The 22694-nt window shown below is 36.5% G+C and overlaps 1 protein-coding gene across 2 annotated transcripts in view; it reads left to right on the plus strand.

Annotated features, from left to right (window-relative positions):
- Positions 1-22694, plus strand: part of KHDRBS3 (KH RNA binding domain containing, signal transduction associated 3) — a 91567-nt gene that overhangs the window by 55619 nt on the left and 13254 nt on the right. For both annotated transcript variants that reach the window (XR_010350402.1, XM_064398028.1), the window contains exons 6-7: positions 928-1120; positions 13095-13177. Coding sequence is in view for 1 of the 2 variants with exons in the window: in XM_064398028.1 (XP_064254098.1) it covers positions 928-1120; positions 13095-13177 (276 nt within the window). In the remaining variant the exon portion in view is untranslated. The remainder of the gene's footprint in view (positions 1-927; positions 1121-13094; positions 13178-22694) is intronic.

Below are 22694 nucleotides of genomic sequence, written 5' to 3' on the forward strand. Positions count from 1 at the left end.
ATAATAAGGGTCTGACTTCTTTGGAGCAATTCTATTTGCCAACAGTAGTCATTCAGGCTCAATTATAGTTCATGGGTTGAAATTATCTCCTTAAAAAGGAGATGTCTATTACGAATGTTTTAGATGTCCTATTTAAAAGAGTAAATTATGCAGATTTCTTACAGATTGTACCTCTAAGTCTCTCTCTTTAGTACAGGAAGGTAGGAGGAAAAGCCACTTCTAAATGGATCAAATGTTTTTTGAAAACTGGTTCAACTGAAGTCTCATATTTTTCATCCATATGTTAAGTGTCCAAAGTAATGGAATGCAAGTTAGTGCCTATCATGCTTTCAGAATTTTGAGACCAAATATATTTAGTGTTCTTAAATGGATGTAGGACATCAGATTATATCCTATAATCACCCTGCATGTTTTGTTACATTTGGATGTTTTCTGAAACAGATGGAAATCTCTTCAGAAGCAGAAGAAAATGTACTTTTTGTGGTGCACTGCAGTGTGATTTTTGGGTTGTGTTCAGAAGCTTCCATGGGATCAGAAGGGAGTGGTGACTGATTCCTCTGTGCAGGGTTTGAGTGTGATATTGCCTGACACCTTCAAATGAAGCTGTTACTCTGTGCTTGTGATTTCACAATTCCAGTGAAGCTGACTGATTCCAGCAGATTGTTTTGGGTGTGTCTGAGTGTGTGAGAATGACTCAAGTCAGTGCAAGGTTCATCACTGAATCCCATGTCTAGTTTGTATCTTCCAACATTTTTTGCATAACGCGTGTAATCGGATTTAAGCCTACAGAGAAAGGACAAACTCTAAATCTCTTCTGGACTTTTTCTGGCTGTAGCAAAGCAAAACTGCCATGATATGGGGGAGGGAGGTGTTGGAAGGGAGGCCCTGGGTACAGTGTTTAATGGCCAGCGATCTGTGTGTTTGCAGGGGCCGTGGGGGAGTGCCCCCACCACCAGCAGGAGTGCCCAGAGGGGCACCAGCTCCCAGGGGAGTCCCTCCCAGCAGAGGACCAGTCAGTCGGAGCCGGGGACTTCTGGCACCCAGAGCACGAGGAGTTCCTCCCCCGGCAGGGTACCGGCCCCTGCCGCCGCCCCCGGCACAGGAGACCTACGGGGAATATGTAAGTGGAGCTGTGGATGTGCTGTGCATGGAGCTTGTGTCGTTCTGGAGAGGTCAGATCCCTTCAGAACTCTGTCCACTCTCTGTAATTAGCACCTAAGTAAGTGCTGCACCCAACATCTCTGACAAATGTGGTCATCTCTCTTTATCATTTCAGGCTCGAACTGTTTAATTAAAAGAAAAAAATATGTTGGGTTATATGTATACACCTCCATAAAGACATTTACAGTGCATTTGGCAAAATAGTTATGTGCCTCTTAAATGTTTAATATTAGGTTTCTGCTTCCCAAAAAATCTGAAAAATCATGGTTGTTGTAGACTTTTAATTCTCAATGAAAACAGAATAATATTCTAATCTTCCTTCCTAAGCCTATCTTTGTGGTCATATAGTAGTTTAATGATTAGACATGTAAAGTATTTTTATGAAAGCTTCAGAACTAATCCTAAAATTTTTACAATGCCCAGTGTATCTCAATAAGCCATACATATTCATCTTGATTTTATTGTATTAAACATTAGAATCATATCAAAATACTTTTTATGTTTATATGACAAAATTATGCAGTTATGAATTGTTAAGGAAAACTTAAATTGAACTTACAGAGCAATAAGATAGAGAAAAAGATCATTAAGTCAAAACTAGAGTGATAAAAATGAATTTAGTGTACAGAAAAATAATATCTTCAAGGGCAATGCTTTTAAAACTAAAGGTTTTAGTGTGCCCTCTTTACGACCAAGTGTGTCTGTACTTCATTGTTTAGACTGGCAAAAAAGGAGATTGTGTTCCTGAAAATGCCTTTGCTATTTCGATTTTTTTTTGCCTTTCTCTAATCCTTTCTTTCACCTACCTTTAACTCTTTTCTTCCAAAGATCCCCACCAAAACCATCTAAATCAAATACCAGGCTTTTTCCCTTTTGGCAGAAAACCAGTTTTCTGTACAAGACTTGAAGCTGTATAAGGGAAGAAGTTCAATGTTGTTAGTGTAAACATTTATAACTGAAAAAAATCAGAAGACGTTAATGTAGTTCATTAATTTTGAGGAAGAATACTTTAACAACATGCCTAAATTTCCCCTGGCTATACTTGACTAGTCAAAGTGGGTACTGCAAATAAGTGGTTCTCTCTCACTGCTTTCCAAGGAACCAGTCCTCATTGTACACCTGTTTCCAGGACATACATTCTAGAACATATAGAGAGATGGTAGACTAGAAACCTCTTTGAGTAACTTCGTATTTCTTTATGATCTGCTATTTACAGAATATGTCTATAGCAGTGGTGTGGAAGTAACAGCTGTTTGCCTCAGTATCCTGAAGTATACTTCACTTTTAGGAGAATAATTAAAAAATAGCACTCTACAGAAAACTAGTGCTGTACTAAATAACTTTTTTTAAAAATTTGCTTTAGAACTGGATCACTTATCTTCCAGAAAAGATACCTTAGCGCAGGGATAGATATAGTTAGATAGCTATAGTACTTAAAGCTGTAGTTGATAAAGCAGTCCTAGGTGGTCTGTTTTTTCTTTAGAAGAAGGTTTAGCAGGGGCATAAGCCATTGGTGTGTTGCATATTCAGTATTAAATTTGATGCTTGGTATTTTTTTACCTGTCCATTTGCAGTGCATTATCTAAGTGCCTTATTTCTATCTTTTACATGTTAAGGGAACATAGTATGAGTCATTAGTAGTATTTCTGTGTCTTCTTTACTAATTCCTGCTTAGTTATATCTAATACTAAAGCACTGGTTTGCCAGCCTGAGCACATGGTCTTGTTGATTGATGTTCTCATTCTACAGACACTTCTCAAAAACACTGGCAGGTACCAAAAGCTATTTTAAGCACTATCAAAGCTTTGGAGACTGAGATATCCAGAAATGTTACAGAGAAACATTTAGAAGTGTGTTAGGTTTTTTGTGGTCAGGTTTTGGTAGCAGAGGGGTGCAGGAGTGGCTTTTGTGAGACACTTCTGGAAGCTTCTGCTGTGTCCAGCAGAGCCAGCTCCAAGGTGGTCCTGCTGCTGGCCAAGCCAAAGCCCAGCAATGGTGGTACTACCTCTGGGATAATGTATTTAGGGAGAGGAAAAAAAACCCAGTCTGGAGCAGTCTATTCCTGAAGGACTTCACCCCATGCAAGGGGCCTGCACTGGAACAGTTCATGAATGACTGCAGCCCAGGGGAAGGGCTCACATTGGAGAAATTTGTGTTGGACTGTCCCTGTGGGAGGAATCTGATGCTGGAGCTGGTGAAGAGTGGTAGGTGTCCTGTCCCTGGGGAGGAACAAGCAAGGTGTGCTGAGTTCCCCACAGCCCCCATTCCCATCTCCTGCATTGCTGGGAGGGAATGAGTAGAGAATTTCAGAATGAGGTTGAGACTGTAAAAGAAGGGAAGAGTACAAGGGAAGGTGTTGCTAAATTGAGTTTTTATTTCTCATCGTCCTACTCTGATTTCATTGGTAATAAGCTAATTTACCCCAGTTGGGTCTGTTTTGTCTGTGAAAGTAACTGGTGAGTGATCTTGAGCCATGAGACTTTTACGGTTTCTCTGCCCTGTCCACCTGAGGAGGGGAGTGACAGAATGGCTTTGGTGGGCACCTGGTGTCCAGTCAGGGTCAACCCACCACAAGAAGACTTTCAATTGAGGGTTTGAAAGTCCTGAGGATTCATGAAGCTTTTCATTCCCTTAGGCTTACAAGCCTTTGCTTTGTACTCATTAAACTAAGTCCAGGAGGAAGCAAACTGTGTGTGGATGGAAGCTTTGAACCACTCATTCCTGTAACTGAATGTCTCAAAGGTAATTGAGGACTTTCAGTATGTAAAGTCCTTGCCCATTTCCTCTGTTGAGTGCTATTAAATCTGCCTTGTTACAGACAATGAATTGCAGCTTCCTTTTTTCTTCACTCTTTGCTAACTCTGTGTAGCCGTTGAAACCAATGGATTTTTAACATCTGTGACAAACTCAGTTCTGCCTGCTGCTTATCTCTCCTTCCCCTGCTTGATTAGCTGGGGTTTTTTTTTATAAATAGTTATCTTCAAATTGGGAAAGGGAATGCCTATTTCATTCTGAAGAATTGGAAGAGTTTCTTCTGGAGGCAGTATTTCACATGCGAAAAATATCACAGGCAAAAAGTCATTAATTTGAGATGCATTTTAATGTAAGATCAAGAAAACTGTGTGAGCATTGCTGTCCTGTGTTTAGAGCCCACAGGGGATTGTTCCAGAATCTTGCCCACTACAGAAGGCTCTGCTCAGAGTGAGCTGCCTCTGTCTTCTGTCAGCTTTCTGGGGTCTTTGCATTGGTGTCCTTTGAATGCTTTGGCTTTCTCTGCAGATGTCACACAACATACTGGGCTAGCAGCAATACTGGCACTTCTTTCCAGTTCAATATAAGCAGTTTTCCCACTCCACTCTTGCCAGTCTCACTTATGTATGAATCTCAGCTGCAGGACTCATTCCTCCTGAGACCCCACTACACTGCTAGTACCATGATGAAGCTCTTGAAGGCACTAAATGACAGTTCCTTATTATTTTCTCTGAAGACTGACTCTTTAATAGCTGTAGCATCAGCTTATATAGAAAAAATTCCAGCGTCTACAGCCAGCCAGCTTTATAATCACTGTTCTCAACTCACTGCTCTGGTTGCAGTGATAAACTTTCTCTGAAGACCAACAGGACTCTCATTTTTCTTTCCTTAGCTGCTTAGGTCAGGAGAAAACACGTGATGTGTGAAGCATGGCCAGGATTATTTTTGAAATAGTTAAATGAAGTAAACCGTATTTGGTGGATGCTACATTTGTTGATGAACTTACAGATGGTTTCAGGAACATTTTTCTCTTAATTAAACAGGATTTTTTCTCTACTCATTGAACTATCCTGTGCAATAGAGGAAAAAAATATTTTTATGGATTTTTAAGCTGACGACTTATTCCATTACGATAAGAAATAGAAACTGTATTTAAGTACTAGCTGAAAATTTTTCTACAATTTTCCAATAAGCAGGAAATTAGTAACAGTGTAAGGTCAATTCCTTAGCAAATGTTGAGTCAAACATGGGTTAGAACAGAACTGCTCAGTCTCAGTTACTGCCTCATAACATTTGCTGCTCTTGGCCTCGTCCTGCTGTTGTCTTCTTCACAGTTTCCAGCCTCTAAGGCTTTCTTCCAAATTAGCAACAAGCTTTTTAAGACTAGATTTTTATTTGATGCTGTTTTCATTTTACAAAGGCAAATATTTTGCCAATATTCTTCCAGTCTTTCACTTCTGTACTTTGCATGAATATATTTGTGATGATGCTGTGTCAAGTCCTTTTTTGGCTTCTTAATTGTGTTCAATGCAAAGTGAGTTTTATCTGAGTTCCTAATCACATTTTTAGGCATTAAGAACTTTAAAAATGGATTTAAAATCTCTTGTTCTGGCAGTATGGAATGTATACACTAAAAAATAACTCATCAGTCTAGTATGTTGTGGCCAAGATTTGGTTCAACACTGCTTTTGAAGACTGTCACATCTAAATATTCCTGCCTGTTCTGGAGAAGATTTGTGGCAGAGCTTTATTTCTGGTTTTGGCCAATTTATTTACATTTTCTTGTGTTCAGACGAGGGTTAACTCAGGGGCAGAGTTTTCTGATGAACTGACCACATGTGTAGTTTCTAGCAGCTAAAGCTTCAATGACATTGCTTTGTGTATGAAGAAATGGAACAAAGATGGAATGCCTACCAGTAAGAGACCAAGGGAGCCTTTCTAATGTTAAGTAAATTGTAACTTGAAAAAGAGCTCTTCAAATTTCTTTCCAGTTAGATTTCAAAATTACTTTAACTTGGGTACAGATACAGGCCACTTAAAAGGATGTACAGAACAGTTGGATGCAAAAAAGTTACTGATAGCAACAAAGTTAAAAACATTCTCTTTAAAATGTACATTTAGTTACTTCTGCTTTCTGCAAAACCATTAAGGTCACGGATTTTTATAATATTTATAGTTCCTGAAGCATTCGTATGTGGATATTTCCTGAAATACATTGCTTTAACTGATGAATAAAGCAGACCTCAGACTCAAGGTTGTAGTTCTCACTAGGTCTGCATTGTGAGACTGTAATTAGCACTATATGTGTGCTGTGAAGTACATGTGTATTGCAGATACTACAATACTATGAGACTGTGCTTGTCCTGTGTCACGTGAGAAATGGGGAAGACCCAAAACATTACCATAATCTGCTGTCTAACAAGATCTCACCCAAAATAATGAGCAGATGGTGTGTTGCTCTGTCTCTCTTTGTAAGTGAAATATCAGTATTTTTCTGATACTGGAAGGCCTGTGGTTCAAATTCCTGTTGCAGGTATTCAGATTCCCTTGGTTCTCTCTGGGGATGATGTGCTGGCCACCATGGTACTGTCCCAGCATACACAGCACTTTCTGACCTTTTGGTTTTGCAGGAAATCCTACACATTTGGTAAGCCTTAGGGAAAATTGATTCAGAAATAATATTTGTCTGGATGGCTAAGAAACTAATTTCATGATCCAGTGAGTATGAAAAATATGAATGCAGGTATCCATTAGATAAAAGAATAATTTCAGTCTTAGTATTTACAGGGAAGGGCCCATTCCATTGAAAAACCTATATCCTGTTATTTATTTCACTTCCTTACAAAACCAGTGCAAATTCTGTTTTAATCTCCAGTCTTAAGCTTGAATTCCCTGTCTCCCTATTGAGATCATAATTAATTTAGATTTTGAAAAACTGAAAATTAGGATTAATGTGGAAGCAATTTCTTGGAGCTATTAATACACTGCTGATTTTGAGTGGTGAACTGTTTTTAAAGTAGAGTTTTCTCATTAACATTCACTTGCTGTTTGGGGTTGAAGAAGGTAAGATCTGTAGGAAAAAAAAAGAGAAAAATCTCTGTATACCATATAAAAAAACCCAAATTTTTAAAATTTATAAATAAAGGCTCTTTGAAGTTGAGGTAGCAAAACCTTAGTGAAAGTAAAGGCTAGTCCAGATGGCATATGACTTTGAAAAGAATTTAAATGCTTGAATGGAGTTCAAGTATAATTTCAGTGTCACTTGCAAGATTTGCACCATGTTCTAATTTACTGTGGTCTTGTGAATGTTGATAGCTTCCTAATGGCATGCAGCATTTTAAATCAGTGAGTTTATCTGCTTAGTTGTTTGAATGTGAAGCTTTTTGTTTGGGTTCCTGGAAAGGGCTTGAATTAGCTTCAGTCTCTAAGAAGCAGAGAAATTATCTTTTGTCCATGCTGTCCCTATTCCTGTTTGTGGATAATGTTGTGGTTTCCATTTAGGTATTGTGCCATTTTCTAAGCAGCTTGTTTGCTGAGTTCTGGCTTTTTAGAAGTGCTAACACTGTTCTTAAATTCAGGGGGAATTTGTGTAAGACTTCTGGAAAGCAAGTTAATAACATGAAAACATTATTTCTTGGCTTTTTTTCTCCCAATACTATGTTCTTTTTTCATAGTAAATAAGACAAGCGATAAGAAATAAATGTGGAGGGGGCAGGGAAAGGCTTCATATTTTAAGCCTTTCAAATAATTGCTTTGTTTAATTTCAAATCTTGTATCTTCTCTGGGGTTTTCAGGATGAGATGGAGAGACAATGCCAAATGTTTCCATTTTCCCAGGAACTGGGGTGGCATTTGCTGTGGAAAAAGTGGAGTGTTTTGGAGAAAAGGATGAAGAGCTTTTCCCCTTGCATAAATTAATGCTCACCCATAAAGTTCCTGTAAAATTCCTTTCTAACTATTTTAGTTTAAGCTGCTTATCTGACACTTGGTATTATTGAATGGGTCCTCCTGATTCTGGCACTGCTCCTTGCTGTTGTGTATAGAAAACCAGACTTGTTTTGGTCTGATAGTAATTTGGTTTAAATGTTGCTGTCTATATTCATTAGCAACTCCTCAGGGTTTTTTTGAGGTACATGAAAAACAATCCACTCCTGCATCTCTCGTTCTATGAAAACCTTATTTGTTCTGGTTGGATATGCACTAGGCTCCTTCTGGATGAAAACAGATGAAAATCTCCAAAATAAGAGCTTACAGTCTGTGCATGTTTGCTGCTAATGTCCTTGATGTTGGTGCTCAGACTTAAGATGGTTGTAGCTACCCATATTTGTTCTGATTGCCTCATATTCCCTGTTCATTAAATGAGGGGGGGATGTTATTCCCATGTAACAAAATGGCTGTTCCTTCCCTTTACGGTTCCAATTTGCCAAAAGGAGTTCATTGCACTGATGTTGTTTTGTGTTGTCTTCTTCAAGTTAATCTCTGCATAAACTTTTTTTTTTTTAATTTCATGGTTTTGATCTAAAAGGAATATGTGAATATTTTCCTCCAGTGTTCTGGGATAAAGTAGTGGTGTAAGTATTAATTTCAAAGAATGATGAGGAAAAGAAACAGTGTAAAAAGAAAACATTTTAGCTGTAGTGGTAGTGTACTTATTTTTTTCCCTTGGATGGATTTCTGTAGATAGGAGAAGCTGGAAAATTGATTTCTTATTGATTTCATGATCTTTTTTCCGAGCTCTGCAAATGGCCTTTCTGTTAAAAGCCACTTTTACCCTCTTCTTTCTTCCTGTTTCTCTGTCTTGTTCTTTGAAACATTGTTCATTTTCCTTAAAGAGGGTCCAAACAATAGTCTATCATTGTCACTGCCAACAGATTCCAATTTAAAACCACCATTTCCTATTCTCCACTTGCAAGGGTTTGTTCAGAGTACTATTTTAATTAAAAAGCACTGATGAGCAAGGCTTAGCATGATTTATAATGTTTTTGGGAGTGCAGAGGTTGTGGCAAAGATTGCTTTTATCATTTTTTGACCCATGATAGTAACTTAATATATTCAAATGGTGCATATTTACACATTGCCTTTTATTCTATTAATGAATAATGTCTGTTCTTTACATGGAGCAATTACAGCTACCAGTGCTGCTCTTTGGATTTATTGCACCTGTGGGCACCATCATTGAGACCACTGCAGGCAGAAGCTCTCTTTAAGTAGAAACACTTATAGGTTGGCTTAATAAAGGACTTTATTATTAAGCTTTGAGATTTTACAGAGTGATTTTATATTCTTTTCAACTGATCTTTGTTGTAACTCCAGCTTTTCTGTTATTTTGGGAGAAGATTTTTAAGCCTGAAGTAAAGACAGTTGCTCTTGATACCTTGCAGGTGGTTACTTCAAATGTTGGGTGATAAATACCTGTAGTTTAAAAGGACTTCAGGATTTTCAGCCCTTTCTTCCCCACATTTCTGTTGTAAGCACAGACTGTTTAGCACACTTGCTGCCTTTTGATCAGACTAATCTGATAAGAGTTAAGTTTTCTGGGTTATCCTGAAAAGCAGAATAATGAATAACAAATGAAAGACTTCTGTTCATGCCATGAAGACATGATCTGGTGTTGGCTTTTGGGTTTTGAAGTGGGAGATGGAATATGGGTTCACCAGTAAACTTTCTGATATCTGAGTACATTTAGGAAAATTCATAGATATAGGTAGTATGAATAGAAAGGGAAGTCCATTGTATTACATTTTGTAGGTGGAAGGAATACAGACACTGTCATCTATGTGAAGAAGAATAATGGCTTTAAATATGAAGGTGAATGCTTTTATAAGTACCTGAAAGATGCCCAAAAATCAGCAGGAAAAACATAATGAGAAGGTTCTTATGAAAGTATAATTCTTTTGTTATTACATAGAAAGGAATCTATATAGCAATGCTTGGGCTTAGTATAATGTACTTAGTACAAAGGTGCACTTCAGTACAGGCTTTCTGTGTGTGTGAGTTCAGTGCTGTCCATTTTTATTATATATGTGTAAAAATGCTAGTTATTTTCATTTAAGTTAGCATGGTGTTTTATAGCACTGAGATGTGCCAGATGGCCTGGGATATTTCACCTAAATACTAAATAAAGTTAAAGAAAACATTCACTGAAGCTACTAGAGGTCTGATTCGGAAAGTAAGTAGTCAAGTAGCATGAATTTAATTTAAAATTTTTAAAATTCTGTCTTGGTTGACCTTGTTTGTAACCTCCTGAAAGAGAACGTTTTCAAATACTGCATGACTAAGAGCAAATACTGTCAGACCTAGTTCAGGGAAAGCTCTGAAACATATTTCAGCTGCTCCTGCCTAATTGCTACTTCAAAGGAACTGTGCAGAGCAAACATATATTTTGGAATTTGAATATTTTATTTCTTAACAGAACAAGCTATTGAGAGCAAACCCATTTTATTTTTAGATCATGTTGCATATATTTATCTTGTTTTTAGTGTAAACTTTGAGGTTTATAACTGTAAATATTAGGGAAAAATTCTTTCCTGTGTGGGTGGTGAGGCTCTGGCACAGACTGCCCAGAGAAGCTGTGAGTGCCCCATCCCTGGAAGTGTTCAAGGCCAGGATGGATGAGACTGAGCAACCTGGTCTAGTCTGGACACGTGCAAGGTGTCCCTGTCCATGACAGGAGATGGAACAAGATGATCATTGAGGTTCTTTCCCATCCAAACCATTCTGTGATTCTGTGAAATACATCAATAAAAGACAATAGATCTATTTAAATAGATTATAGTAATCTCAAAAGCCTATGTTAACAATTTTAATTCTGATGAGTCCCACATATAAACCACAAACCGGATATCTTTCCATACAAGGCTTCTAAGCCTGTAATGGCTTCACCATCAACAATATCATAATGCAGGGCTTAATTTCAGCAGTTGGCAACTTATTCACACCTGGAGTGGTGAACAGTGATGAATCCTGGGCAAAAATTCTCTGGAAGACAAGTGCTAATAAAAGAAGTAGTTCAGTCTGATACAGAATGGACCTCCCCCAAATATTCCTTTTTTTCTGCTGAACATCTTATGAAGGATCTTCTCTTTTCAAATTTATTTTGTTCCTCTGTTTTCAACAACTCAAAGAAGAACCATAACTTCAAAGCAGTCTCTTACCATCTTTATTTTGTGACCCATTTTTTTCAGTGAAATAGTTAACATAAATGTGAATGAGAGGACTGATTGCTCAAGAGGTCTCTACTGATTCCCTGGGGGCAAAACTTTCCTACTTAAAAGGTTAATTTCAGTCCTCCACTTTCATTTGTTGCCACTGCTGGATGTGCCCAGTTTGATGTTTGGAAGGGATGTGGAAGGGATTTAGAAGTTTTAGGGATGGCTAGTTCACAGTTGGGTGAGTCTATGAGAGGAGACCAAATGTCATATAAATGTTCTGGAACAGAGCAAAGAAATTGGCTCAGGCAGCTTCTGCTGTTGGTCAGGGTCTGTATTGTTAACAGATGTCTGTGTATTGCATCAATAAATAATAAAATGCCTGTTTGGAATACTGCCAGGAGGCAGTGGGGTTGGGGTTTAGTCTGTGGCTTATCAAGAAAACGCTTATCTGATGGGCAAGAAAATCCTAAGAGTCCGTTTTAATTTTTAGTTTCAGGGCAGTGAATTACTGAAAGACAAAATGCATTTCCTTTTATGAGTGACTATTTATTCATGGATCCCCATGCAACTGACAGTTGAAAGAATCCTAGTTTCTTCTTCCAAACCACTGAATAAACTCACTCAACTGTGCTGGCAAATGTTCACAGACACCCTTCTCCTAAATCTCTGCTGGGAAACAAACATGTGCACTGATCTAGCGGTGGTGAAGCCCTATTGATAGGCAAGTTGCCTGTTTTCCATAGAAGCAATTTCAAATAACTGAAAAACTTGCTAAAAACTCAGAGGAAATTAGGTTTTCTGTCAGTTGTTTTGAGGATGTCACTGCCTTCTGCTGTAGCAAGCTGTCAGATTCCCATCATTGGAGATGTTTTCTACTAGAGTTAGACAATCCATCATTTGTTGTTCCGACCTAAATTGATTGATACTGATTGCTGGTTTTGTTTTCTGTCACTGCTGAAAGATTCTTAAATATTCCATTTGTGAAAATGTTGCTTTTTTCATGAGGCATTATCCTTTAATTGCCAGGGCTGGATACACACTTGCTGAGAAAACACCATTTTTATATAGATAGATACACACACACATATATATTTATATTAAAGATGATTCTCCAGTCTTCAGAGTGTCTTCTCATTAGGTCATTCTTATCTGACAACATACTCCTAAATATCCACTGAGGTCTTTGGCATATTTAGGCAGGATTTAGATATTAGGATAGCGTAGGAATCAATGCCATAGATGTGCCATTTCTGCTTTTCCTGTGTTTAGCTCACTTAGGTGTATTATTGGACAAAACAGTGAATTGATGATGGTTCTTCACATTTGTATAGCTCATCCTTCTCTGTGAAAACACATAATCACTGTCACTTGTTTTTATGTTAGACTTCTATATGGCTGGGGTTAGTAGTTTCTTCAAATTGGTGTTCAAATACAGCACTGTTTTTAGAAGAGTGTTACATGGTATATTTAAATAGTGTGCATAATGTGTAGAGAAGAAATGCTTACTTGTAGTTTCTTCTTCAGCGCTGAACTTACACAAGTTAAAGTATATTCAGAGGGCATTCAGAGTAGTAAAATTGTCATTCTTGCTAGTCTTTTCTCTTGGGAAGTTCTTTCCTATCCAAAATTACATAGAATATTTAATTTATTGTCCAGAAATAAGTCAGCTACCTAAGTCAATTGTAAAATATTTATTCAGATATTTTGATTCCTGAGATGCTTCCCAGAGCTTTCTTGAAGATCAGTAGCTCACTCCAACTCAAGAACATGGACACATGAAATGCTTGTACTGTCATCTGCACAAGCCAGTATTAACTAAAAAAAAATATTTCCAAAGCACATTGCAATAGCTTAAAATACCTTTAAAGAAATTATGGTCAAAGATTAATAGGTTATTCAGATTTTGCCACTTCATGGTGTACATATGTTATACATTTCAGGAGAGTTCTTGTCTTTCACGTGTAGAACTGGGTTACTGCTCTGTTTCTGGAGTGTGCTTGAAGTTAATATTGCATCTTTTGTGTCATTTCAGGAGTATGATGATGGCTATGGAGCTGCTTATGATGAGCAAAGCTATGATTCCTATGATAACAGCTATAGCACTCAAGCACAAAGGTAAGCCTCCAAATGTAACTGCATTTGAAATATTCTGTGGTTGGCCAGTTAGTTTTACTTAGAGTTTTTTGATTCCATCTTAAACAGCAAAAACTTTATGAGAGGATTTAAGAAATAACCCCCAGGTTACTTGTCTTTAATATCACATAAGTATAAAAGTTAAATTTCTGAGGGGCTGAAAAGAAACAGAACTGAGAACTTGTAATAGTTTTAGTGATGCCAAATCCTAAATCAAAGTTTTCAAAAGTTCAGGAAATTCAGGGAAATTTAATTCAGATTCATTGTAGGAGGGAAGAGGGGGTAGAGGGGGAAAAGGAGGAAAAAAGGACAACTTTCTAGAAGGTATTGAATTTTCTGAAACACAACTGATTAAATTTTCTTACTACTTTTACAAAGTTATATTCAAGTATTTTACCTGTATTTGGCTGTAAGAAAAATACACCTGTTAGTTTGTTTTACTTCTCCGGAACTCCTTGTGACAAATTTGAATCTCTTGCCATTTGTTTTCCTTCTCCCACTTCGTTGTCAGCAGTATTTTTAAGCACTTTTGACTTTTTTTTTTTAATTTTGCTTTCCTAAAGGAGTCATTATTTTGCAACTCCATGAATAACAATATGACCCAACAATGGGAAACATGCTGTGAAGTAAAACTACTTCTTTTATGTGGTTTGAACTTCATGGCAAAAATCTCATTACAAATATAGCAGCTTGGATGATCATCTCCACTTCTGGAAACAGAATTTCTCTCCACCTTTTACTGAACTGTAATTTATTTTCATTCTTTTTCTCTCAGACCAAGCATTCATAATTTGCTCAATAGTAGATGTTTTAATGTCTTTGACAATGTCCCGAAATTTTATGGCAAAGTTATGACTTGCATCTGAAGTAGGTTACTGAGGTTCCTGTTGATAAATCCCTTGTAGTGAATTAAACTGAAAAGTGTATTTGAGGCAGATTTGTTCTACCTTCCACTAAATATGTAAGATTTACAATGCAGCTTTATCTGAAATAGTGCAGAATTATTCACAGCAAAGTTGAGAACAAAGCTGTTTACACCTGGCATGTGCTCTGCTGTAGTGTTGTCACACCCAGCTTCAGTTTTGTTATGTAAATGAATATTTTTCTGTGTTCAACAATTTAGTCAATGTGAAAAAGCATAGTGGAAAGTTCAAGTGTCATTATTGTTGAGAACTAAAATAATCAAATTACCTTTGTGGCTGATACTTGGCTCCTACGGACTCTAAGCTTGATAAAAATATGACTTAAGAAATCTGCAGTTTAGAAACTTCAAAATATGAGACTCTGTAGAGTGTCACGTTTCGAGAACAGTTGCTGATAATGGATTTTTTCCCCTAAAAGACAATTGCCAAAGTAGTCCTCAACTTTTATGTCGGCAATTCTCTTCTGCCTTCTTGCTTGTGCTGTAGGTAAATGAGTTTATTGCACACAAACATTTGGACTTCATTACAAAGTCATTTGCCTGAGTCAAAATTAAACATTACTTTGATTTGTTTTTTTTTTTCCCCACATTAAGAAGGTTTTCACTGAGATTTTCTTCTTTTGAACTAAAATTCGGAAAAAAGCAAATCTCCCCAGGAATGAAATTGCTCTTGTAAAGGATTTAATACATAAGAATATGTATAATATTCTTAGATACATTTGCACATGCTTAGCTGTCTAGAAGGAGATATTTCATAAAATGATTGCTTTACTTTGTATTTTACCTGTAGTTTCACAATATATATATCATTAGATTTTAACGAATTTGTTACCTTCTTAATGATTATTTGACTTTTTTCCTCTAATTTTATTTAGTGCTCTGTGGAAAAAGGAAACAAGAAATTTTTTACTTGCACTTTTCTCACAGGATATAAACACTCATTTTCTGACATATTTTCTGACTTGGCAGAAAGATTTTTAGAACAGTATTGGCAGGCAAAAAGTAATAACTATAAACAGCCATCTGAGCTACCTAGACCAGCTTTCCTATATTTAATCTGAATATCAAGTAGTAGCCCATATTGCAAAATATCATTCTGTAACTACAATGAGATCACTTATCATATTGAGGAGCATTACAATGCCATACTATGAAGGAAATTAGGGCAAAGTGCATTGTTTTCATAGTTTATCCTTATTTATTCTTGATTTTTTTGCCCTCATAAAACATGGAAAGAAATTGCATTTGCACATGGAAAGCAGTGATGTGTTTAAAATGCATTGTTTGGTGACCAGCATGTGGAAATTACTTACTCTTTATTTTTCCAAATTGAAAATAGTAATCTTGAAGTAATAGTATTTCTAGTATGTCTTCTGATACTGATGTCTCTAGAAATACCATGATATTATTGATACTGTGTATTGAAGAGGAAATCTGAGAAATAGGTAGTAAACTGAAAATGAGTTGTCTCATTAAATTACTTGTTTTAGTACATGACTAAGTTTGAGTGCAGGAACAGGGCTTCATGCTCTCAAGTGTACAATTATGATATTTGATATGGCAGAGCTAAAATTTTCATTTTTGCTTTAAACAGTTGTCTTATTTAGGGATTCCTCTGTTAAATGTAGAAACTTGCAATAGAGTCTAAAATACCTTGAGTAATTTTGGAGGTCTTGAAGAGGTTACATGACAGCAAATCTTTTGCTGTAGGTGCACAGGAGCGCATGCTCCAAATTCAGTCTTCAGCACCACACAGTGTGACTCTCCTTTATTGCTCTTTTAATCTGGACATTAAATGGCAAATCTGAGTTGGATGTCTGGAGATGAAGAATAGGAAACTTTGCATTTCTGTGTGCATCAAGGTAGTTGAGACTTTGTTTCTTCTGCAAATAAATTATTCCATTCTATGTACTAACTGCTTGCTGACACCAAAATCATGAGTGGGTAGAAGTGTAATGTTATTTTATTTGACATTGTGTGAATCCTTGCTTGTGTCTGGCAAGCTGAAGTTTGAGTTAAAACCTGCCACAGCACTAACAAGAAAGAGAAACATAAGAATTTTCTGGGTTCTCATCTATCTTAATGCCCTGTAATCCTATAAAAAAATGTTGTTTTCCTTTAGAACATTTTATTATCCATTGTTGCTTGTTCATGCAACAAAGCCCCAAATAGTGCTTCAGGACATCCTTTAACAGAATTATTTTTTATGGTCGAAAAGACTTAAAATATCCCTTGAAGCTGTACTGTGCTTTACTAGATATCTAATTGATTTTTAGAAGATTAAATTACATGTATAGTTTTTTGCAGAGGGATTGTTAGTAATTTTATCAGTATAAACTGGGATGTTTAATAAACTGTACTGTTTAGTCTTGTTATAAAAAACCAAAGCAATCTAAATTTTTTTTAAAGAAAATTGCAATTTCTGAAAATCAGAGGTTAGCAAATGCTTCATAGACTCATAGAATAGTTTGGGTTGGAAAGGCCCTCAAAGATCTTTTTAATTCCAGCCCCCTGCCATGGGCAGGAACAACTTCCAGTAGACCAGGTTGCTCCAAGCTCCATCCAACCTGTTCTTGAGCACTTCTAGGGATGAAGCATTCACAAATTCTCCAGACAGCCTCTGCCAGTGCCTTACCACCCTCACAGTAAAGAATTTCTTTATGATATCTAATCTAAATCTCTCCTCTTTTAATTTAAAGCCATATCCTCTTCTCCTATCAGTTCATGCCCCAATATGCAATGAATCTTTAGGGTTATAGGATATGCAGTCAAGGGCATGTTACGTAGTCAGAAATTCCTTAATAAAATTTCTCCTATATACATATTTATTAATCTCACATGTGCAGTTGTGTGCCAAAAGCTTTGTCAGGATTTTATGGTAAAATATGAATTACAGTAGTGAAAGCCAAACTCGTGAGTCCTGGTGCTGATATTTGCCTATGTCAGATACAGGTAGACTTGTCACCAGCATTCTTGTACAACTTAGCTCATTCTTAAAGCACTTTCTAAGCCTGTCTAGAATTGTAATTATTTACTTAGATTTATTGCAGAAAGTTGGGGGTGCTTTAATAGCCAGGTGCTAGACCTTTAATGGTAGGCCAAGTTTATTACGAAAATTCACCTAACAGTATTGTGGAGGAATCAAGAGGATTTAGTTGAATCTTCATTTAAAACTGTAGATTAAACATTTTCAGCCTGAAAACAATCTAGTTATTTTAAATCCCTGAAATAGACTTCAAATTGAGCCAAAGTGCTTTTGGTCCCTTAGTGACTCCGTACATGATCTGCACAAGTGTTTGCGAGGACAATAAGGAAATACGAGGCAAAGGGAAATGGATGCTAATAAATCAATTGTCTCTGTCAGCTCACTGTTTAATGTTCTCTAGAATACATAAGATTTATCACTGAGGAATTGTAGAATAATGGTGGTGTATGGAAACAAAGTCCACCAGGGAGATGTACTACATCATTTGGATTTAGCGCTGCCATCTGCTTAATGGCATTGAGATGACTACAGAGGTACTTATGATCAACCATTCATAGCAGTGACAGATGCTGCAGAGAGTTAACATGCTAGGGAATGAGGTTTGGTGCTGAAATCCAGATTATGTGGCAAGGTTGCTGAGAAAATTGGGCTGGGTTTCTTACCTCTCCAGTAGCATTAGAGGGTTTACTGTGTGCTTTTAGGTCTACTATCGAGAGAGGATGGTTAATACAGTTACTGTAGTGCACAAAAGAATGTGGAAAAAACCCATCTGTCTGCTTCATGCACTCAGAAGTTTCAAAGAACTTCTTTAGGCTTGTCTGCTAGCATTTAAAATGGGGTACTTTTCTTAGGAAAAAAAAAAAAAATAAAATGTTTTTCTAGATATGAAGAAGCAAACATATTCTATAACTTTTGTGAAAGTTGTAAAGATGGTATGTGTGTTATAGTGCTGGATGCATGTGGGGATTGCTCCTTTTTGGGGAAAATGGATTTCTACTCTCGAAAATTTCTACTTTGTCTCGCTACAACAGAGATCAGAAGCCTAAACTATAAGAGGAACACTCTGTGTAGCTGTATGCCATTATCTGGTGAGGGACAATAATGAGTCATTTAAGTAGCAATGTCATTTTGTGTTTAATTATAATTCATAATTTTAAAAGTATTTTAGATCTTCAGTCGAGGTGATCTCACCTTTACTCCGTTGCAGAATTTAATTTAAACACACACATAAAAATGGGACAATTCAGACTTGGAGAAATTGCTGGATTTTTTTACAGTTTTCTGCATTTGCTTAATACTACTGTAGTTTTTTCTTGGCAACAACCATTTTGCCATTTACTTAAATAGAGTTTCTCAACTGCTCTTTGTGCATATCTAACAATAAATACTATCACTTCCAATCATACCAAAATGTGATAAATTGAAATTCTTGTAAGTTGCTTGTGAGCCTTGGAGCCAGACAGTTAACCTAATCTGAGCTGAGGGAACTGGCAAGTTCTTTTAATGTACCTAAGTTTATTCAGTGCCACTAAATTATTCTGTGTGTTGGGAAGTAAGTATTACACACTGTAACTTTGTTGGATCGTTTATTAAATGCATAAAAACATAACTTCCCCTATGGTAAATCCTAGGCATGTTAAAAACATGGTGTCATGAATTATATAATTGTTCAGGTTGGAAAAGATCTCCAAGATCAAATGAAATTGTCAACCCAGCACCACCATGTTCACCACGAAACCATATCCCAGCTTCCACGTCCACACTTCTTTTAAGATTTTCACTGTTTCTTGGGCAGCCTGTTTCAGTGCCTGACCACCCTTTCAGTGAAGGAATTTTTCCCAATATCCAGAGTTTCTCACATGGCAGAAGACCTTTCCACAGCCTCCTCTTCTTTATTATCCATTACCTTATTTACCATTTATTTCAAAAGTGACTGATTCAAGAAAAAAAATTGCTTTGTAATAAGGAAGACTATGCACAAAACCCCTGTGGTGTGAAAGGTTTGAGGAATTTTGTATTTGGTAGCTTGTGGTAGTTACCTGACAGTGGAGAAACTGGATGTTGGGTTGAAAAGGACTTGGAAAAACACCTTGAAATCCAGCAGTGGCTATTGTTCAACTGATGCTTGAAGCACACAACTAAATTGTTTTTTCAAAAATCCTTCAAATCTCTAAGTACTGATTTTTATATTATTCCAGAGGCACTTTAGTTACAAGAGAAGCTGATTCCTGGTATGTAGCTCTTGGAAATACCCTCCTCATTTCCCACTAGGAGCTCACATTTTCAGGTGTTTTTTGAAACTATGCTTAGTAGTCACACAAAAGATGATGACATTCCTGTTTAATAGGAGAATTTTCATGAAGAGCTGAGCATATGGATTTGAAATTGGCTTATGGAGATGTTGCTATTGGTATTTGAAAGTTAATTGCTAACAGTTTGTTTGTGATGCTCAGTGTTTTAAATTTACATTGTTGAGTTTGTCAGCAATCATGCATTTCCAGGATGTATAAATATGCATTATATGCAAATGAGTGTCTGTTACTGTAGTTTTCCAAGATGTAATTCTCTCCATTTTAATGCTTGTAGCTGTTTGTATTTCATGCTTTGACTTATAAATCAAATCAGTCTGCAGGAGTTTGATTTCTGGGGATTGTGCAAAGGGTTGGCATTTTGTGTTGCTGTTGTTTATGAACACCTGGTATGTACCAGAGTGTACTGGAGGTTATAATTCTGCAAAATAAAGCCTTAAAGCATTAGCATAAATAAGCTAATGTAGCTTTTGAATGAAAATCCTGGCATGTGGTTTCCTGCTTAATTTTTGCTTTTACATTATTGAAAGAGATTTATTGCAGTTTTTCAGATCTAATTTTTCAGGTTTGGATAGATGTTTTCCTTTTAATTACATGTTAAGATGTGACAAGGTAAACTATTCAGAAGTTCCTCAATAGCATAGATAGTTTTAACTGTGAATCTAGTATATTTTAATTTTTTTAATTGATTAAGAGAAATCTTGTCTGAAATGCCAGTAAAAGGGAATATCACTAAAATGATTTAGCTGTATTGATGGAAAAAACAAAAGCATATCTCATAGTGCACTCATAAAACTGGAAAAGGCTTTTTTGAATCCTCATGGTGATACTGATAGATGGCTTCACTGTTTAATAAATGTGAGGATTACTCTTAATCTGTACTAATTATAATCAGTAAAATTAATTTGGTTTTCTTCCTCATTTTGCTGTTAAATTTAAATGTGTCTGTACCTCCTTATTTAGGAAACAAGTAAAAATGCATTTGAAAACATATTTAGAAAACTGCTAGAAGAACTAATATGCAGGTGTTATAGTAGTAAAAAAAGCAGTAACATCAAATTACAAGTATTGAGAAATCAAGAAAAGTAATTTCATAAAAATTATATTAATTTTGCATGATTGGTTTAATTTTATTTTGGTGATTTTACAGCATCTTAAACTGTATGGTTGAATTTCACAATACAATTTTAGAGGATTAGTAGTTGGTAGGATTTTGACTGATTACAGAAGTGAAAACACAAGGTCAAAGTGGATCTTCCAAGTCCAAAATAGGAAAAAACAATCATTTACAGGAAATATTTTTAAACTTGAAGTGCTGTGTTGTACCTGTTAGTGTAACTAGTGGAATCAGTCATAGTTTAAAAAAACCTTAATTATAGAAAGGCTTTGAATGAATTACAGTTTGTTTTAAAAATAAGGTTCTTTAAGATTGGAGGATGGAGGTAACAAAGAGGGTGACTATCCAGTTGCCAGGCATCAGCAGGATGGTGTAGAAATGTGCTGGATATATGGCCTTTGGAGACAGAACATGGATAATCAATCTTACAAATTAAAGTTATTCATTTAGAAAGGACTTCTCAAACATCTCACATTATAATTAACTTCCCAGCAGTTTGATTAAGAGATACAGAGATGAGGAAAAGAGACGACTTATTCTCTCCAGACTAGAGAAAGGCCATCTTAAATTTACATTTGCAGACTAGGGCATGATATATAGATATATATATCTATAGGGAAGACTCTTTTTTCCCTGGTGTGGGGTGAAGAAGGAACTTCCCTGGAAACTCACACTTGGAAGCCAGTGCTTATTAGCTGAATGAGAAATCAGGCTGCATCAGCTCAGAACGTGTTTTTGTCACAGAACATGTTTTTGTAGATGAAGATTTGATACTGTTTTGCTGGTTGACAGTCAGCACACTTTGGCTGCTTACTAGTAGTAATTGGAAGTTGCAGTTTTCTCTTTGAGTGCCCTGTTGTATTCAGTTTGCTTTTCAAGGGAAGAAAAATCTTCCTTCTTTCTGCTGGTAAGGAAATACCTACTTACTTGGACAACTAAAAATGGAAGATGGTTGCAGGAAAACTTTATAATGGTCCTAATTGTTTGTCCTTGTATTTTATTTCAGTAAAAATATTGGGGGCTGTGAGCTGTGCTTTTAAGCACAATTTTGATATAGTTCAGATATAGATGGTGAAAAACAATGCATTACTAACCATCATAACCACATTTATCTTGGTATAATTGTATCATGCATGCTGTATGTAAAGCACATGAAATATCAATATGGATAGAAGTAGTGGAGCTCACATGAGGCCAGGAAATGAGTCCTGGCACTTAAATGGATTGAATTGTCCTTAGGAGGAGAGTCCTGCCTTTCTGTACTTGGAGAGGCAAGGTTTGAACCCTGCTGGTGCAAAGGATGTTAGGGAAGTACTGGAAAGACCTTGAACATTGTAAAGCTTATGATCATGCAGCCCTGAAAACAATTAGACCTGAACTTTCTTTTACCAAATGTATTCCTTGATGTCACTTTCATTATTTTTGAATTACATAAAACCATGATGGTATGATAACTTTTCTCTCTTCAATTTCAACGTGTAAGGCCCCAAATTTTTAGAAAGGTGTTGAAAGTTGTACTGTTCTTTTGGTAAATTAAAAGTATAAGAAGCTATGATGTGAATCTTCTGGAGCACCATTTGTGCTGATGGAATGATAAGAAACCACTTGTGCCCTTTTTGAGGACAGTGTGATAGAGCCAGTGTTGTCTTGCACTCCAGTCTGTGACAAGTGACATCGTTTTGTGTCTCTGACAATGACATATGCAGAACTTGGGGGCTAACCAAGAATTACCTGGAGTAATACCCCAGATCTTTCCAGTATTGCAGTGAATAGTCTAAGAAATTTTTGGCTGATATCTCTCATATCTACACTGTTCTCTGCTGCTTCCACTGCCCAGATTAATCTTGGCTGTTGGGAGAGAAAGGGAAGAAAACATATTTTTCTGATGTTAATGTTGTGTTATGTCTTTTTTCTCCATTTAGCACCTGAAATATGGTACATACCTAGATAATTAAATACTTCAAGTTTAGCATGTTATGGTAGCAGTTCACACCCTGCTTTGCAAAGCAGACAGATGAGGTGTATGGTGTCTGGGGCTTGGTTCTAATTCACCAGCCAAACCAAAATACTAAATTTATGCAACCTGAGTTTTTAGTTTTTCTGCTGGTACTTTATTTATGTAGTGAATTTTTGTCATTAATATGATTGGCATTTCTCATGTTCAG

This window comes from Passer domesticus, chromosome 1 (assembly GCF_036417665.1).
Source record: "Passer domesticus isolate bPasDom1 chromosome 1, bPasDom1.hap1, whole genome shotgun sequence".
Lineage (NCBI taxonomy): Eukaryota > Metazoa > Chordata > Aves > Passeriformes > Passeridae > Passer > Passer domesticus.